The sequence below is a fragment of the Fulmarus glacialis genome, unplaced genomic scaffold, assembly GCF_000690835.1.
Source record: "Fulmarus glacialis isolate BGI_N327 unplaced genomic scaffold, ASM69083v1 scaffold11063, whole genome shotgun sequence".
In the NCBI taxonomy this organism is placed as follows: domain Eukaryota; kingdom Metazoa; phylum Chordata; class Aves; order Procellariiformes; family Procellariidae; genus Fulmarus; species Fulmarus glacialis.
In genome coordinates, this window is record NW_009204899.1 from 14,064 (window position 1) to 33,948 (window position 19,885).

Consider the following 19,885-nt stretch of genomic DNA (forward strand, 5'->3'; position numbering starts at 1 on the left):
TGAAAATTGAAGAGCAGTGGAAGAATTTGAATGAAGAGGAAAAAAAAAAGTAAGTTTTCAGGCTGTCTTGCTTCTAAATCTGGTAGTTACCAATGGGTCACCTGTAGTGAATTAAAAAAAAAATATAACTTGCCAGTTATTTATGAAAAAACAGAATAGAAAATGATTTTTGGCTTTTCAAGATCAGCATCGATACTGTGAGTTGTCGTCTTTTGCTGTGTGCATACGTGCACTGCTGATTTGAGTTACTCATTTTGCCACTGTGCCATGCAGCAGTTAGGTAGAAAAAGTTTTGCTGAATTGTTATTTAGCGATAACAAGCAAGAAAATGTACTGTTTCAATCCTACAAACTTCTGTTTTCTAAGGGCTGCCTGTATATACTCCCGATCACTGACAATGAAAACCAGCATGGTTATGGCCAAGGCACTTTGTAGTTCCTCCAGAGCTTTTTCCAGCCAACAGGGGTTTTTTTTTATTGCTACAAAGTTAGAATTCTTTTTCAGGATCTTTAGTACTCAAACATTTGGTAAACTCCTTTCCTCTAAATTTAGTACATATCCCAACCCAGGCTACCTCAGAATTGTATTTATAAAACCCAATCAAATGACACTAGGAATCTCTTTTTCCACTAAACAGCTATTCCAGTGCTGGTTCAGAGAGGATAGTACAGTTTGAATTTTAATCTGTTTCAATCAAAACCAAATCTTTTTTTAGATTACAATCTGAATAGCTAAATTCCATATTTTTCTAAAAGGAAATCCATCTCCAAGTTAGGGAAATATTTTAGCCTAATTTGGGGTAGGGGTTGGATTAGTTAAAATATTAGGTATATGTTGTCCTTTATGTGGAACTTATATTACGGTAAAAGATTAATTAGAATAACAGATTTTGAGACATTCTAAGACAGTTTTAAAAACAAACCAAACCACCTACTTTGTGTTTGTAATTTTATAAAATGTAAAACACTGTAGGGCGTCACACAAATGAGGAAAATAGAAGTAGTTCTTCAATAGTTTTACATGTAATGATTTGAATGTGTATTGTGATTTGTGGCAGCAAGTTTGGGAAATGAAATTTTGGTTCTGAAGAACAAACTCATTGGAAATGTTGTGAAAATGCATTCTCCTTATGTTATGGAAGCAAGGAGAGGGAATTAAGAAAGACCACTGAAAAGGAAATTATACTAGCCAAAACATGTAATTTTAACACTAATGAGAGATTCGATTAGGAGAACGGTAAGAAAGAGAAGCTATACCTAGTGAATTACTGTTAATAGATCTCTTTTTTCCTTGACTTCTCGACTTTGTTTGAAAACACCTGCATTGTTCTGAATGCCAGCTATATCAGAGTTAAGTAAAACCTTTTTATCTAGCTTTTGATTTACCTAATTTAAGGCTCACTAAGCAAGCAACATGCCACATGGTCACAAAACCATACATGTGAGAAAGTGTTTTGTCCATCTCTGCATTAGCAGAAATATTAATGTAATAGTAGAAATCTACTCCAATTATAGGCATGCTTTTAATGAAATGAAACAAAAGGTTCTGCCAGCTGTTTCAGAAAATTTTAATTTGCTCTGCTTTAGCTTTTGAGATTTCATGGTTGCTTTCCTGGTACAACTGTTATGTTTAAAAGTGTGCCTACAGATTAACTTTGTATTAGTTCAGGAAGGAGACCTCTCTGGTAATGAAGTTTTCCTTATGTGTGGGAATGAACACAGTGTGGTCCAGTGGATGTTGAAGTGAATGAAAAATTTACCACTAGTTGTATCCATACATTTCAGCTTTGGTGTACCTCTTTTCCGCTTTTAATCTTTTAAAATTCCCTCAGAAAATAATAAATAGGAAGAGATACGCGACATCTTTTCCTCCAAGGCAACAATCCAGAAGAACTGTTATACGTCTAAGTCTTGCCTACCAGATACTCTGGATAAATTGGGCCACCTAGAGGTAACAACAAATGTATATACAACAGGGCAGCCAAAGTGCCACAGTTCTATTGAGCACTCTATACCTTCATGCAACCTTGCTGGCAAGACACCACTTTTCCTGGGCTCTAGTCCTCCATCCTTTTGTGATAAAGTCACGTGTTTAAGTTACAGTGGTTGTGCTTGGCTTCAGCATTTCTGTTTCTCTCTGTGGCTCCTCCAGCAGGTCTAAATGAGTTTAAATCCCTTTTGGGAGCAGTACAACCAACAGATGTCTCATAGTGACATAGGATAGCCTTTTCAAAACAAGCCAGCATTTATTACTCAACCGGAATGTAAAATGTTATGGTCTTTAGGTTATAATAGAAGAGGAAAGCTTCCATGCATGTCCATATTGGCAGCATCGCATATCCCCCTGCTTTGCAAAGCCAGGATTTAATTTCTTGCACTCACTCTGCTCTTTCTTAATACAGCTTGCGTATGTTTCTGACCTTAATGTTTCTTGCCTATCAGGCTCAGGTAGGAGTGGGAGAAGTCCCTCCAAGTGCTGTGACAGTGGCAGCAGTAGTTATCCTGAAGGTGTAGGAAAGGTTCAGAGCTACACACACATTATCATGGGGCTAACAAATTACCTTGTCAGCACTCTACAGTAATTCTTCATGAGTATATTTGTACCTTGGGAGAAACATTATTTCAGGTAGCGTGGCCTTTGCTGTCTATTGGCAGGTAAGAGCATGCACATAGACAGTCATTAGTGGCTAGTAGTAACTAGCTCATGTGTGGTAGCTTTTTATTGCCTGATAAACTTTCCACGCATCTCATGGCTTGTGTGTGTCTGTGTGTGTGTGCATTATTTGCAACTCCTTCACATTGGGGTAAATATGCTTGCTTAGCAATTCCAGAAGAATTCTTTTTTACTGTATTTTAACCTTTTAGTTAACATCATTTGGTGGTGCCATCATTGACCATCCATCGTATCTCTAGCCAGCTCCATTCATATATATATATACTGCCAGATATTAATCATGATTATTAATCATGTTAATAATTGCTGTCAATCCTTCTATACTGTTGCTTGTCCCCAGCATCTGTTCAGTCATAGTAGAATAGATTGCAAAAGACCTTTAAGATCATTGAGTCCAACCGTAAACCTAATACTGCCAAGTCCACCACTAAACCATGTCCCTAAGTGCCATGTCTACACGTCTTTTAAATACCTGCAGGGATGGTGACTCAATCACTTCCCTGGGCAGCCTGTTCCAGTGCTTGATAATAGTAAGTCCATGTTGTCCATTCCTAGGAAACAGTGCTAGTCACCTGAAACCTGTGCATTTCAGAAGACTCTGAAAAGCTGATATGGGCAATTAAAAGCTTTTTTTATTTTCCTGTTCACAAAGGAAGGAAACGAAGAAATAGAGTGTAATACTTACTCGTGGTGATAGTTTGAGTTGATCTGGTTTCATTGTGTGAAGAGGCTGATGCTGAGACGTATTACATTCAGAACGGGATGCCTCTCTATTCTGGACACGTATGAATCTACACAAGTCGCCATTTCCAGTCAGAGTTTTCTCCAAATAGTCAAATTCAGATTATTTGTCTTATAAGGTCTGAGAGACCTTATATTAAAAGATTTTTGTTGTATGCTAAATATTTCATTTGGGTTTCAGACACAAGGGGAAAATAATAAATCATGGATCCATTTTTCTAGTTAAAATAAAGCTGCCTTTGAAACTAGACTTCATTCTGGTCTTCCACTTCCCTCCTTACACCCAGTTTTGCAAATTTCCTTGGCTTTAGGTTTTGGAGCTTCAGGAAAGGATCCTAAATTTACAGTCTTAATTCACAAAGCAGAGAAGAAATGGTTCTTCTAGCACTTGTTGATTATACTTGCCTCTGTGGAAGGATTTTTGGAAAGGCAAAGGTGTTCCCTTGTAGTTTGTAAACCTGCTGTTTTCTTTGTTTCTGAGCAACTCACTGATTGTGGTGTATATAAATTTGCAACACCCTCACAATCAAAGCTTGTAAGGCTAGAATTTTTCTGATGGTAGCCTAAAATGACAGGCAAGTTGGACTTTCTTTGGAAGTGCTTTTGTTTTGGATTATCAGTGTATAATAACTGAAAATGTATATAACTGTGTATATATCAGTGTATATAACTGAAAGCTCAGTTCTCTTATAGTTGAATATTCTCCTGCGTTACAATTGTGTCTATTCAAAACAAAGTATTTATTGATCTGGTCAAAGCTATGAATGTATTTGGGATAAAAAAATTTCTGTTCAAGTGATTTCATCCATTCATTTTAAAAGGAGCAGATGTTTTTTATCTTAACATTTACTCCATATTTTCTAGGACATGATTTATTGCAAGAAACTATTTAAGCTGACTTTTTTAGTTAACTAAATATTGGTACCATATGTGAATGCTAGCACATCATAATTAATTGCAAATGGTGACCTTTTTGTTGACCTTAATTTTCCAGCATGCATACACATAATTGAATCAAACTGTTCCAGCAAGTAGCAATAAATAAATATGACCAGCTAAAATACTTATTTCCAATACTTACATATGATAGTACTACTTTTTTTTATTGAAGATTGGACCAGTTTGAATTACCTGCTAGAATTTAGAATATCAAATAAGGGCAAAAAGAGGGAGTTCAGCAAATCACTCCTTTGGCCTTCAAAAAAGTAAGATTCGTATGCAGTAGGCAAGTATAAACCTGGCATCTATAAAAGTTTAGCTATCTTCCTGACATTTGTAAACTCATTAAGAATCCATTCAGGTTGTAGAGATTTAGTATGTAGTAATGTTTTAACCATTTAGATAACATTTAGGAGTAGTTCGTTATTGAGTACTTTTTGAAAAATCTGTAAGTTTATTAGTTAGAGAATTCTGTGATAATCATATCTATTCTGTATTCTCACACTTTTTATTTATGTGGCTAATTTTAGGCCATTTGAAATCAAATGTACTTCTTATATTAAGTAAAGCCTCAGGCTTATGAAGTTATTTAGGCTTCAAACTCTTACCTAACCCTTGAAGTCTGTAGAGCTCTGGAAGCTTAAATGACTTTATGAATTGGGCTGGATGTGCCTTTGACAAAACTTCTTCCAAAACTATGTATCGGATTGTGAATTAGGCTTAAACATAGTCTTTAGGACTGAGGTCAAAAGCAATTTGCTGCAGCTCTTCATATGATGCAGTCTACTCCTCCCCCTTCAGTAATTCAGGTTTTGCTGGCTGTCACAATGAAGGAAAATTTCCAACTTATCATCTTCAAAGGGTAATGTAATATGGGCACAGTCCCCAATGTCCTTCCATCTCCGTCATAGTGGAAAGCATATTGATGTGACTACTTGAATGAACCATGGGAGTTGTTCTTGTCTGTTGAAATGGTTACCTTGCCTTTCGTTTTAGTATGTTAGGAGTTGGGGTTTAGGGTTTTTTATCTGATTATGCTACTGGTTTGGTTTCTCTTTTAAGTTATGAAATAAAAGCTGCTAAAGACGTGGAACGGTACAACAGAGAGGTCAAGAAAGCTATGGGACAGACAGTGCACCGACCAACAAAGGAGGCAGAAAAACAGAAACCCAAGCTGAAGACTTCCCCATCCGACCAGCAGAAGCTTGACAAGATATTTCATGCTCAAATTGAAAAGAAGCGGAAACCTGAACAGTCTACGAAAACTGTGACAGTACCTTTTTCTCTGAGTTCCTGTAGACATCAGCTTCAGAGACGCGAGAAAAATGATTCAGATGAACACAAGCTTTTCCTCATCCGTCGTCAGAGTTTTCCTGATGTCTGGATATTTGCTACTGAAAAAAAGCTAATGTTGCTGAATCCATATAGATTGGAAGAAGCGCTGCTACGTCAAAGATTACTGATGAATCATAAGCTTCCAGTAGAGAAACTGGACAAGCCAGTTCTGTTAACGGACAGGTATAGTACAATTGAGCAAAATTGGTTTGCTATTTCAAGTATCATTTGATAATTATTTACAGTAAACTCTGGTAAGGCCCTGTTTGCTAATTCTGTGATTATTTGTATGTTCATTTATCTGTTAGAACAGATTTTTTTTTGTGTACTTTTACCTTATAGTAATGAGCAGGTTTGGTCATACTCCAGTTGAAATAAGTATGAATTTTGACCAGTTTCATTGGTAATGCAGTGAAGACAAACTTCTTTCTCCAGAAGAAAATTAAATGCTCCATATTTTCACGACTTCACTCTAACTAACTTTCCCCCATGGATTAGGGAATGCCTGATGTAATTATTACTATATGCCTAAACTTGGTCACTCTTTAAGATACGTGAATAGTTGTGATTTTGTTTCTTTAAACAAATTGCTTTTTCAGAATACTTTTAAAAATCTTGATCACTTCTCATCACTTACTACTTTTTTCTGTATTTTTCTCACAGTTTCAATTTTCACATTAAGGATTTTGGTGTCTAACACTTTGGGGATATTTTTTTTTCCAGTCTTATTGGTGGATCTCAGTATATGGCTGCTCTTTATAAAATGCAGAAGGATTACCAGAGCTTCAATGGATCAGGTTATTTGTCAGATCCAAGGCTTGTAGCAAATGGATTCCAGATAAAAGTGATAGAAGGTATGATGGTTTTAAATGTTTTAGTCATATTGGGGCTTGTTTCTTCTGATTTAACGATTTAAATGATTGTTAATGTAGATCATGTTATTCTACATCACCTTATCATTTAAAGCACTAACATTCTGCTTTCCTTAACATTGAGATGTTATTACTTGGCAAAGAATGTAATCTTCTACATAGAACATTGAGTAATGGAAGCCGATAGCTGAACAGAAAACTTCAATAGTTTTTCAAAGAATGCTCTGAAATCCACGTTTTCCTGACTTTTTTTTTTTCCTTCTTTTCTCAAAATGCTGGATGTCAATATCTTTAATTGCCATTCTGACAGAATTTCAATTAAACTGATGAGAATTCCTTAGTCCTGGCAGCTTCTTCCAAGGTGATACTTACTTACAGAAGCTTCTGCGAGTTTGTGCTTTAGCTAGCTACTCCTCTGCTATTGAGCGGTTGAGGAGGTCCAGTAAGGAGCTGGATCTGGTTATTGATTTACTTTCATATCAGAGTTATAACACAGAGCCCAAAGCAGCCAGTAAAGAGAGGGTGACAGGATCACCATCACACCTTTTGACAGAGATCTGAACTTTTTTTTGAGACAGCCTACTTTTCAATGCCTCTATGTTGATCACAGAACAAATCTGTTTCATATAAGATCCTTTTACCTTAGCAAGAGAGATCATATGTTTATACATTTTTCTGAAGAACGATTTATAGGGATGCTGTTGGAAACCCAGGGGCAACCCACCCAGGATCGGTTCTGCGGATCAGGATTTCTCTAGCAGAATTCCAAGAAAAGCAAACGTCTTTGGGGGTAGTACCTAGCTGGCAGCTCAGAGAAAAGGTTCACTATAAGAGCTGTTAGAAATGCTATAGCTTCATGTGTTACAGATCCCCACATATGTACAGTGATGACAGATCTACTGTAACATATGGGATCTTTTAAGGGTAGGTACAAAAAAGGGATGTAGAGCAACTCCTTCACTCAGAGGCTGGCTCATGGGAAGGACGGAGCCTAAGCTGTTTTCTTTACTGAATCGTGCACAGCAAAAACAAGGAAACTTCTTTCTGACTGGCTAAATCCCTGCATAAATAGCAAAAACTTTGTAGAAGAGGTGTTCATGGTAATAATCTTAGGGGAATAAATAAATATATAAAAATAAAGCACATAGTGTAAGAGGCAGCTTGTAAAAGGTTTATTCAGTCAAATCAAAAGCTGAGGAGGTCTATGATGTGTCTCTGGACAAATATGGGAGAAAGGGATTGTTGCTTAGCCTTTTTGCTCATATACCTCCCCCCCCCCCACCTCCTCATACCGTAAGTTTGCTCAAAATCCTATTAATGTAAAGTGGATGTGAATAAATTGAATGTGAAAATTTGAAGACAGTTTCTAGGCAACAACGGAGGAGAGTTGTTGACCAATTTTGTGGTACTGGAGATGGGAAACTAGCTTTAAGATAGCTCAATTAGTTTAAGAGCAGAATTGTACAATATAATAGCAAGGGACTCGACACAGTAACCGGGAAGTAGTAATAGCCTTCCAATCTTGTGTTCCTAAGTATGTAAAATTAAGGAAATGAAATCTCGTGAGGAAACTGTTCTCATTTGGTTTACAGTTAGTGAAAGTAAAAGTGCTTTATATGCACTATACAGGTCAACAAACCTAGGTCATGGACTTGATCAGTTCCATACGGCCAGTCCATATGAAGAATGGGAATCTAATTCAGTTCTTAATTCAGTCTTATATTTTAACTATTTGAATGAAACGTTAATAACATCTGAGGCTTGTCAGTCATGTTTATAAGCTTCTGCTGATGACATTACAGCAGTTACAGCCTCTGTTATTAAAAGAGCATACCATTGCAGATGAAGGTAGAAATACCAGCAAAAAAATGGAATTTCTCCCAGCCTTTTTTCCAACTGACCGAAGGATTTTTACTTAATACTTCATCAGTTGTTCCTTTTTCTTTTTTTCTTAAACTCATCCCTGAAATATGCTATCTTCTACAAATGTGCTATTATCTTCTACAAATACTTATTAAAGCTGATTTTCAGAAACACGAGTGTTAATAATTAACACTCCTTACATACCCTTCTCTGGGAATTTCACTATGCGGTTTGAGGTTCTTTATTTTGTAGATTCTTGTTGTATAATCTTTACGATGACCTGCAGACCAGGAGTGATTTGTCCCACTTACACCTGAGTAGTCTATAGGATTTCTCAACTTTGAGAGAACCAAGTTTGTCTCGTAAAACATTCTTCACTGTCCTTATAGAAGCATTTTTTTTTTGTTTGCTGTCTGAATTCAGTGTCTATTTTTGTGGTTTTCTGAAACTCAGACACAGCCTAAAAGGGGGGCATTGAGATGTTGAACTAGAAGTTGCCTCAGAAAAGTTTTGTTTCTTCAGGATATATTGTTAATTTTTTGGGACAGGGGTTGCCACTTTGCATGGTGGATAATAAAGTCCCAGCTTGCTGTGGAGGGGTGTCCAGAATGCAAATGTGCACTTAACCCACGGTAGCTGGAGAGTTTCATCTTAGCAGCATCCATAGGAGCACACCTGAACCCCATGCTCTGTGCACGTACCTTTATAACTCATTTTTCCCAACTTTTTGGGTGAATTGGATCAGTGCTAGTATTTGCTGTTGCTCAACTGAACTATCAACTCTTTCTTGCTGTCAAGGTCGACTGTAGTATATTTGAAGGTCTATCCTTTGGGACTTCAACCCTGACATGGTCATATTAGATGTTCCTTTCTGACTGTGGTTGATTTCTTACTAATAGCCACTAGTGCATGGCTTCCCTTTTCATCCTGAGTTAAGAGTTTTGTTTTCTGTAGTAGAAAATTTCCTTTTTCTGACAGAGACATCCTCTTTTATGTCACAAGCAAAGGTTCCGTTTCTTTAGCTTTGAATTTGAATGTGGAAGTGGTATTTCTGGTAATTTCTTCTTGCAAAATAACAAGCCTTTCTGTTGGTCCATGTGGATAAGTCTGCAATGGCATCGGTAGCTCTAAGATACCTTCCAAAACAAGAACAAAAGAAACTTAGCTGCTCCAATTCGATGTTTGGCAGTTTGGGCTGCAGAAGAAGAGGCTTTCCTTGACCCATGGTGATCTTTGAAGAGGACTATCAGTCTAGTAGGTTGCATTGATTATTTGTTTAAATCTCCACATGTATTCCACCAAAGGGGAAGAGAAGGACCCTGAGTATTGCTGCCCATTATCATATATTAAGTCTACTCATAGTACTCAGATACTAATTTGGAATGCAGGACCTCTTGCTTTCTTATTGAGCACCTCACTAGGACTGTTTCCTAGGTGAGTATAATGACTTGAATATAGGACCATAGATTCTTTCCTTATTTCCTCTTGGTGTGGCGGGTGTTTTACAGGACTGACTGACTATTTAATAACAAGAAAATCTGAACGGCTGCCTTAATTTGGAAGGTGACTTTGGTAATTCACTTGTTGCGTTGGGCTTGCATCTCAACTGGTCTTTGTTAAAGGTGATGCTTTGCAGTTTAAATTCCTACCTTTTGGCAACTTATGGCGTACAGGAACTTTTTATAAAGATTTTGATTCTGATAGTTTCTTACTTGAAACAAAAACCCCACGTAACATTGGGTTTTCCTTATTTGGATACTTGTCTGTAAGGGACAACTTCTCTCATAGGATAAAAAAAAATAATTCGTTACTCTTGCACTAAATTTGGCAGGTCTTGGGATTAATACTCAGAAATTGAATCTTATTCCCTCATAGCGCTTGGAATTCATAGAAATACAACTATACTCTTTAATGGCCAGGACCTTTTAGCTAGTGGGGTTGGTTCTGAACTTCAGTTACTCTAATAACCTACCAGAAGTCTTTCTCACAGGGATAGCATGGACATGCCTCACTCTGAACCCCGCGGCACCATGTGACACCAGATGCACTACTCCTAGTAGGTTTTTGAGAGGTCTGATTAGGTCTTTTCTTCCTAACAAGGACTCAGTACCACATGCAGTTTTGTTCTTGTTCTGTCATTTTGGTGGCAAAACTGTTTGAACTTTCAGCAATGTTTCCCTTACTCACAAATGCAGCCTTTGGATAGTTATTTTCAGAAGAGCATGAGAGTTTCAGGCCTTATTTGCCTATTGTTTCATTTGAGGATAAGTCTGTCCTTTGAATGCTCTCTTGTTGTAAGAGATGAATGTAATTTACCTTTTCTCCATATTATTCAAAGACTCTGTATGACTGCAGCCAAAGTTGTTCCAAGTATCCTAGGTCTTGGACGTACCCTATCTTCTTGTTTTGGTAGACTAATATCTTTTGTAATGTCTCCTTGTTTCTCTTTATATTGATTGCTCAGCAGTCTAAGGAGTTTTCAACTAGATTTTTCTCTGGATAGCTGACAGTGAAAAACATGTTGTGAAATAGCTCAGAAAAAGCTTCTTGCTGTAAGTATGTCAGTTAGGCAAAATCAATGGTTTCTTTGTGGAACGTGCCAGTTGTTGTGATTTGCAAAACTGTGACGCTGAGCTCCAGTCTGTCTTCCACTGCCCTCCCGCCCCCTCATGTTCTGGCCTTACTGAGGCTTCAAGTGATGCTACCTTTGGGAGAGCAGTCTGTTTGCTTTTACTTAACTCAGTATTCTGGGATCTGCCAGGCATTTGTTTGCTGGGTATAGCTTGCAATGACCCCTACACGCAGAGAAGCATTTCAAGAAGTAAGATGGATTACTTTCCGTCCAGTTCTTCCTAAGATGTGTTTGTTATATGTACCTTCACTGCACATCTGTCTACTTGCCTTTGTGAAAGTCCTGGAGAGAGACATGAATTCTTGGCTGGAAAGGAACTGAGAGCAAGGAACATGTCTTGCCTGTTTTTGTAACAATATGGTGGGCCTTGGGCCATGCCTCAAGGCAGGCTTTTAGGGTAGAATTGTCTGCCTGATAGAATATGTGTACCCACCATACTATACACAAAGAATGTGCTTACAAGGCCTCAAAGCGCAGTAATAGGTAAATAAGCCATCTTCCGGCCTCAAAGCGCAGTAATAGGTAAATAACCCATCTTCCTTGGTAATATAAGCTGCCTCAGGTTTTGTAACCAACCAGTGGAAAATCATGCTGCTACTTAATTTCAGTTTGATTTTGACCATAGACTGGAAGATAGATAGTCTTATAGTGTCACCTAATCTAGGTGGCAGCTGGAAGAGAACAGTTTTTCCTGGCCATCAAGAAGGAATTATCCAAAGATGATTGTGAATACTTTGTTTGGAAAGAGAAAGGGGAAATTTGTAGCAATGAGAAATCCACATCTTTACTCAATTGAAAGCTAGTTTATTTGTTCACGGAAATATTTTCCTTGGAAGTTGCAAAGCATTTCATAGAAACTCCCATGGAAACTGCTTGAAGACTGCTGTTTGAATACTCAAAAATCTTAACGTATATTTTGTCAAAAATTTACAAGTACACTGAGGCTCGGACATCTGCTTATATCATCAAATGTTGCCAATATTGGAATTCCTGCAAAGACTTGCAGATAAATATATGTTAATCAGCATGCAGTGGGCTACTTTGCAGTCTAAAGATTGTAAGCAGAAAAGGAGAATGACACACAAACAGAAATACCGAAGAAGAAAACTTCTCTTAGCCAGGATTTGTATTGTTTGATGTTAGACTCCTTAAAGCCCCCTTTGACTTTCAAATTAATGAGCAGTATGGTGAAGTCAAACCTGGCTGTCAAAATTTGCAGGCAGGAGAATTGCTATTCATATTGAGCATTAGCAGTCTCATTAGCAAGCATGTATGATTGATTTACTGGAATTGCAAAAAAAAGAAATGTTTTGCAAATCCAGAACCTCACTGTCATGAAATTTTAAAAGGAAGCACTGGAAATACAAGTTTTTAAACTGAAAATCTTAACACTTGAAACTTAACAAAATGTCCTGTCTTTGATAGCATGTAAAGAGGTGATTATTGAAAAGTTGTCAGATAGACTAAGTTCTCATTTTAGAGAGAAAGAAGTGTAATCAAATGGTCTGGAACAGTTACTCCAATCTAGTCTTTCATTGAAGCAAAATTGGGATAAAAGTGAAGAGAAAAAAGCTGACGGAGATTAAAAACAGACTTTCTCTTTTGCTCCTGTCTCTTACTGGCAGCCTTTCGCATTGGAAAATATTGGCATAGTACATCATGTTATCTCACCTTTAATAACTGGCGAACTTTCAGATAGTTTAACATTTTGCTTTAAGCTGAATCTGATTGCAGGCTTACAGCAGCACATAAAAAATGTCTGGTTTTGCTGGCCAAGATTAGGGCAAGACAGCTTGAAAAAGAGAAGGAAGACAATGCTGGGTGAAAAAGGAAGTAAAGTTTCAAATTTAAAGCAGTGTTAAATATGTAGCTGGAAAGAGGTTATGTGATTTTTGGGGGGGTGGGGGGCTGTTCCCTATATCAAATTCCCACTCTGGTCAAAGTATCTCTTGCCATGAAGCTTAAAAGGGCCCAACAGCATTATTTACCATTATCACCCATATTTAGAAAAATTTTCAACCTGCACAGTCCTCCTGTTCATCTATACTCTTATTTAATGACTGTCAAATAAAGAGTGCCTGGTCATGGATAACAGTCTCATTCTACTAGCTAACGAAAGTACATTGTGGTAACTTATATTGCGTATATATTTTCTCGCACTTCTGAAATCTGTCACATTGTCATTTGGATTAGGAACATGAATGATCCCTTACCACAGTTTGTTAGCTTAATCCACTTTGTAGCAATCTATTTGTCTCCAGCTTTTTTGACTTTGCAAAAACCATTCGTGACTCAGGCTGAATGTAATTTATCCTACCTGGGGCCATTACACAAGAGTGGATTTATTTTCATTACGAATTGTATTCTTCCGTGCTCTCCTTGTGAAGCTCTTTACTTTTTAGACTCGTAGTGGAGGTAAAGGGAAGGTAGCCATGCAGGTTGGGTTGAGATTTCTGTGCACGCAACATGAATGAGAGGAGGAGCTCTGAAGGACTGCACGAGAACATGTGAGCCTGACCCCTAGAGAACTTGTTTCTGACTGGGAGTGGAAGAAAAGTTAGCTGTACAGTAGCAAATTCATTCAAATTCTTCGCAAGTAGTGTGAATAAGAAGTGAAATCTCTTACACCTCAAAGTTTGAATAGATATTTTGTTGGGAAGGTTGTTTAAATGTTTTATTCATCATTCCTATTCAGAGTGGTACCTGCTGCAGCAGTGATATCATGTGAATGATAGTATGAAGTCTGTCACAGAGCCTTTAGTTATATGGGCTTGAGTTTTTCCTCTGCTGTGATAGGAGAAAAAACTGCTTTTTATTTCAGTAGAAGCTGAATTTATTATGATAACATTTGAACTCTACAGATGTTTAAACCAATTACATAGGAAGTAGTGCCAACACTTTGTTTTAATTTGTTTCAAACTAAATTGTATTTTATTACTAGCTTCTACTTTAATTTCATGTATGTTTAATTAAAGCCATAGAAGCTTTAATTAAAGCTATGCTCAAGACTGGGAATGCTGCAAAATGTTTTAAGCATTTAAACAGTGCCAGCTAGGATTTGAATTAAAATAAGCTGAGACATTCGTGATGTGAATAGGCACACATCATCATAATGAAACGTTGGACAAATAAATGCTTTTCACTCCAAGGGAGGAGCAAAAAAAGTTTCCTAATTTTATTGAATTTGTGAGACTAATTTACTAAGTGATTTTACATCAGTTTAATTTTCTCTGAATTGCTCCAGAATAGAAATCAAAGTAGTGTATAAATTACTGTTTTGTTTTTGTATTTTTCAGGTGCTTCAGCTACAGAAAGTCATCTGGAAATAGAAGGGATGGCAAATTGTCTGCCATATTACGGTATTTCTGATTTGAAAGAAATTCTGAATGCAGTAGTTAATGGAAATGCAAAGGAAGTATATGAATGTAGGCCTCTCAAAGTGATAAATTACTTGGAGGTAAGACAGAAGTTTGCTTTTAAGTATTGGCCAGCTAAGCTTATAATAAAACCTTAATCAGCTTGAAAATCTATCTTCAGCTTTCTGTTTTAATTAATGTAGTTCTGTTCTAAACAGAAGTTACTTGAAAAGGCGAATGTCATATCCTCTCTGAGGTGTATGGATTCTGCGTTGCTTACCAAAATGCTTCCATCAGACATATCCAAAACCAGTTGTCCAGTGTGATATAATACATACTGAAAGCTGATGTTCACAAAGTGTTTCTATATAGGCAGTTTTCAGACTAGAAAGGCATTTCTCCATGTTAGAATACAGAACTGCCATAAAATTGCTTTACAAAGTCTAGAAGGCAGTTGAATCCAGTCATTGAGATTTAACTCCTTTATAAAGAAATCTATGAAGAAATTCTAAAATGACTTAAGGTAATAGTTTGTGAAAAGTAGGCGTTAATTGAAGCTTAATTCTCATGTAAATGTCAATGAGATGTATATTGTAAAAATCAGAAAGTGCACCATTTCCACTCAAAGAAGAAAAATTCCTGATTCATTCAAAGAAAGGGCAGAGATAGACAAATGGAAACTTTTTTTGCCAGAAAAGCAAGCTGTCACTGGAATTAAGACATTGAAGTAAAAAATGAAGTTTCACATACAGTGAACCCCATATACCTCTGCAAATGCTTGTATTTAGTTAACATCAATAACTTCTGCAGTTAACGGAAGCACATACTGACCGCCAACAGAGTCTCGTAAGTCCGCTGTATTCAATGCAATAGTGACTAAGTTCTGCAGTCCACTGACAGAGAGGAAACCATGTGTTCTTCACAAGCAGCCAGCATTAGTAGTTGCCAGAAGTACGGTACTTGAGTAAAAGAATCTTTAATCTGTTTCCTTACAGAAATTATTACGCAACAGTTGGAACTGGAATGAATCTTGTTAATATTTGATATGCAAATAGATAAAATAGTCCATCCAGAGACAAAAATGGGTGTGAAGTTTCAGAGACAACTAATATATGTGATACTAGTTAAAGCTGGAGCAATTAACAGTAGTAGTTTTCTATCACTTCTTGTCTAGATGTTTCACTAATGCTATCTTTAATCCCAAATCTTAAGATCTCTGTTCAAAAAGGTTACCAAAATACATGTTAAGTCTCTTTCTTTCTTAAGCATTTGCTAACATGCTTTCCTGAATCAGGCTACTTCAAAATGGGACCTAGGCATTTACACAGAATGTGTTTTATCTTTTAAACATTTATTATACAAATATTTCCCTGTCTTTTGGGGGCAGTAAGTTTACAGCTGCCTTTGGAGCGAGTGACTCTGTTGTGTACTACTGAACCATTCTCGTGCACTCATGAAAGAAGCTTAAAGAAGGCATGAGTTAAGTGTCGAGACAGGAATGGTTTGTAACTTGATTTGGAGGCAGAAGCTTTATTTCCTCTACTTACAAATACCCGTCAGTCAAATTGAGTGGGATGGAGTTGGTTTATATAGAGAGACACACACACACACACACACACACACACACACAGATAAAGGTATATATCAAGAGATTATCAAAGGAAGCCTTATTAAGAGCAATGTTGATCCTGTGAGGAACTGTTAGAAAGAAGATGCATGTGTAGCAGTAACAGTAGCTGGAAAATACATATTAACTGGGAAGTATATGGCTTGCTGTCATGAAAAAAAAACCTATTAAAATAAGCCCTGAATTTTTTGACCATTCTGGGGGGTAAACACTGGAAACGCCATTCACTTTCATGTTCAGAATTGCAACTTTTATCATAAATTTCATGTTTGAGCAGAAGCATGTCTGCAACTTTTGCTGTCTTTTGGTAGACCCATAAGAAAGAATAGGGTAATGGTTAACGAAGCAGCCTTCCTAGATAGAGAATAGTCCACAGTGATCTTTTTTCCACTTGGAAGAGTGGCAGAAAATCCCAGACAAACAAAATGAGAGGATTCAGATTAAAATGTTATGAACACTGCTTCAGGTTTGTACAATGTGAACGGAGATTGTATGCTACATCCATTTCTGTCTAGGCAACATTACTAAAGTACAGAAGAGAAGGCAGTGGCAGGAAGGCCCATCTCGGATGAGGAAACAAAAAAACTGACAACTTCTTTTTGAAGTTGCTTGATTCTTTGATGATGGGTGATTCAGTAATTGTGTTTAGCAGTCACTTCTGCTTTGTTGTATTGTGAGATAACTGGATGTAATAGACAATAGTTAATACAACATTAATCTAAAATTTCACTATAGTATTTTTAAAACTTTGTTTAGCTGACTGTTTGACTTCATTTATTTTAGTTCTGAAGTTTGTGATGTAGAATGTGTCTTGTGAACTGGTAAACATCTTCAGCTGATACTGGTGCCAACAAGAAATAAGATACTCAGAAACACAATGCATCTTGCAAAAGTGGACCCTAAAAGAAAAAGAGTGCAAACATGACCAGGAGACTGACTGTGTGTGACTCCATTGTAGAAGTGTCATCAAATGACCAATAAGATATGTTTAGAGTTACATTTGGGTTTTTGGGGTTCGGAATATTTATCAGCAGAAAAGAGAAGAGTGACCTTTAACAGTGAGTGCTTAATTCCTGCTTTCTGGTAGCCCCAGGTTAATGTGTTTAAAAAGTGGTACTTTAAAACTATTGGGGTTCTAATTTGTTTTTCCTTTCCACAGGGAGAAGCAGTACGTTTAGCTCGGCAGCTGCCCTTACATTTGTCAAAAGAAGATGTACAAAACACAATTTACAGGATGAAGCAACAGCTTGGAAAGGAAAATAAAGGCTGTGTTCATGGTCGTCCTTTTTTTCGTCACTTAACAGATATTCCAGAAGTTGACAAGCACAACTCCATGGAAATTATTCAGTAAATGGAACATTTTGTTTGGGATCGTATTTCTCTTGCTTAATTTTGATCATTACTCTGTAATTTCAGTATGTTTTGTGCAAAGCTTTTGTATAATGACTTTTCATTATCATATGTTCACCTCCTAGAGACTTCTTTTATTTAAATTCAAACGCTACTTGGAAACTGGAAATAAATACTGTAGAGAAACAACTCGTCACTATGTTTTTTAAAGAATTTATTAAAGAAATGTTCTCATCTGGTTTGATGTTTTTCGTATTGCTGCAGGTTTAGAAAATACCAGTATGTCAAAATTTTTTAGATATGAAGTGGTTAGAAGTTGCTTTCAACAGAGCCTGGCAAAGCTTATTGTACTAAGGACATGAGATGTTAATTGTCAAAGGAATGCCAGAAAGCTGTAGGTATTTAAATGTGGCATTGCCATATGCAGTTATTATAGTTACACTTATGGTGGTGTATTTCTTATTTGGAAGTTGTTAGCTCATGTAAATGAGTATTGAAGTCCTAGTGTCTGATCTCCAAAAAGCTTTTTTACACACTTATAAAAGTGTGATTCTTAAAAGTATAGTACACTCTTAAAACCTTAGGTGAACAAAAACTGGCCAATGAATTGAAAGATGAAAGGACCAGAGTCACAGGAGCACAGGTTAGCACTGAAAGCGGGTGCCAGTATGTGTGTGTTGGTGCAGTGCTGTACACAAACTCTTTGGGGGTGGGAAACATAAACTGCCCTCACTCAAGGAGAATGTGGCATAACTAGGGCAAAGTCTGCTACAGAGAGCGCTACTGATTCTGGTAAACTTGTTCATTCTTTCTACCAGAACGTAATGTTTACTCCTCTATTTCAAGTAGCAGCCTAGTTCCATAAAGCTACCCGATTATGCCTTCTGTGCATAGCAGATGCAATGTCTCTGGAAGAGTATGTTTTAAAAGTTTCAAGAAAGATTACCCGAAAATTCCTGTCCACCCCCCGTTGTTCTGTTGTTAGCAAATCTTGGCACTATGAAAATGTGGTGGTAAGACCTAGCTTTGTAGTGTTTCTGTGGCTGCTAGGTAAACAGTTAAAGGTTGCTGAAAGACCTGAGTGCAAGCTAGTTTGTGGACGGGAGTATTGGACCAGACAAGCAAATGTACTTACTGAAAATGTAGATTACTGATCTATTGCTCTGTATCAAACAATGCTGAACTGGGGAACTAAGTTAAAAAAACACATCACAGCAATACATGACAACATATAAATTCTAAACTGAAAGGTAATGATTATGTTTTTACATCATTAAAGTAAGTTTATCCTTTTCATATAGAAGAGAGGCTTATAACTTCAAACTAGAGAAAGGAAAAACAAGTACGGAAAACATTAACTGCATTCTGTAGCAGTCATTTTAAATCACAGTGCTCGTTTTAAGTAGCCACCCCCATTAATCATAGTGTGTTTGCCTCAAAGTAGCTCTGTTAGTCTTATGTAGAGTTCATATATGTGCATTTGGAGTGAACTGCTTGGGGGGATGCTCTTGACAGTGTGAAAGGCAGGCTGAACTCTACGGTCGGCTCTGTTCAGCAGCAGGGGTCTGGACGATCAGCACACGTAGACTTCTGCTCCATTCACAACACATGCTGACTTTTGCCCAGGAGGCACACAGGGGAAGGCTTAGGGGTCAAAGAATGCAAATGCATAGGAAAGTTTTGTTTATTGCCTTTCCTGATACGTGGCAGAATGGTGCAAAGGCCTGAGCTAAGATAAGATGTAGTAGCAAACAAGGTGCTCTCGTGTTGTTACTGTTTTGGCATGTGCATCCTTCACAGCTGCAAAGGAGTAGGAGCACAAGAAAGTGCAGCATCCTCTGTTGCTGTTCCCCACCTCTGCCATGCACATGTGCAAGGTCGGATTGGGAACAGCTGAAGGGCGTCAAGTGAATGCTGTGTGACAGTAGTTAAGTGTAAATTGGGAAGGAGAGGACTCTTTCTGGAGGAAGAGAAAGTTTTATACCTACTGCCATACTGAGGGAGTCTTAAGACACAGCCATGAATAAAACACCTTTCTGGTAGTGGGCCCCAAAGGAGGGTGGGCAGCACGGGGACTGATGGAGGAAAAGAGCAGGGATGATCGGAGGGTACAAGCAGGATATCTTTCCAAACTTAACCAGTGAGCAAGGCACAAGATGAGAATGTCACTGGAAAACTGGACACTTGTTGGCTGTAAATGTCACTCAGTGCAGAAGATGTGAATTTTTAGAATGGAAGTGAGAAGGTGGATGGAGACACGGGAAGGAGACGTGACTCTTGGCTCCGAGGGGGAAACAGGATCCCAGCCTTGCGGTGGATGCAGAAGGTTATAGTTTGTTTATTTTTATTCTTGTTTGGATACAAACTGTGAGAGGGTAGAGAGTAGCCATTACAGTGAGAAAAGCCAAAGGCAAGCTGGAGAACGGAAATTTATCTCCAAACCAAGTTTGTTGGAACTTAAATGAATACGTAGACCAATTTTAGTCAGTTGAGAATA

At 37.5% G+C, this 19,885-nt stretch overlaps 1 protein-coding gene across 1 annotated transcript in view; it reads left to right on the forward strand.

Annotated features, from left to right (window-relative positions):
• The window catches only part of LOC104074876 (PMS1 protein homolog 1-like), a 30,259-nt gene extending 12,637 nt beyond the window's left edge, over positions 1–17,622 (forward strand). The window contains 5 exon segments of the mRNA XM_009575172.1: positions 1–49; positions 5,416–5,871; positions 6,412–6,542; positions 14,352–14,512; positions 17,198–17,622. The exon segment at positions 1–49 is cut by the window's left edge and continues 28 nt beyond it. Coding sequence (XP_009573467.1) covers positions 1–49; positions 5,416–5,871; positions 6,412–6,542; positions 14,352–14,512; positions 17,198–17,389 — 989 coding nt within the window. The 3' untranslated portion in view covers positions 17,390–17,622.
• The last annotated feature ends 2,263 nt before the right edge of the window (positions 17,623–19,885 follow it).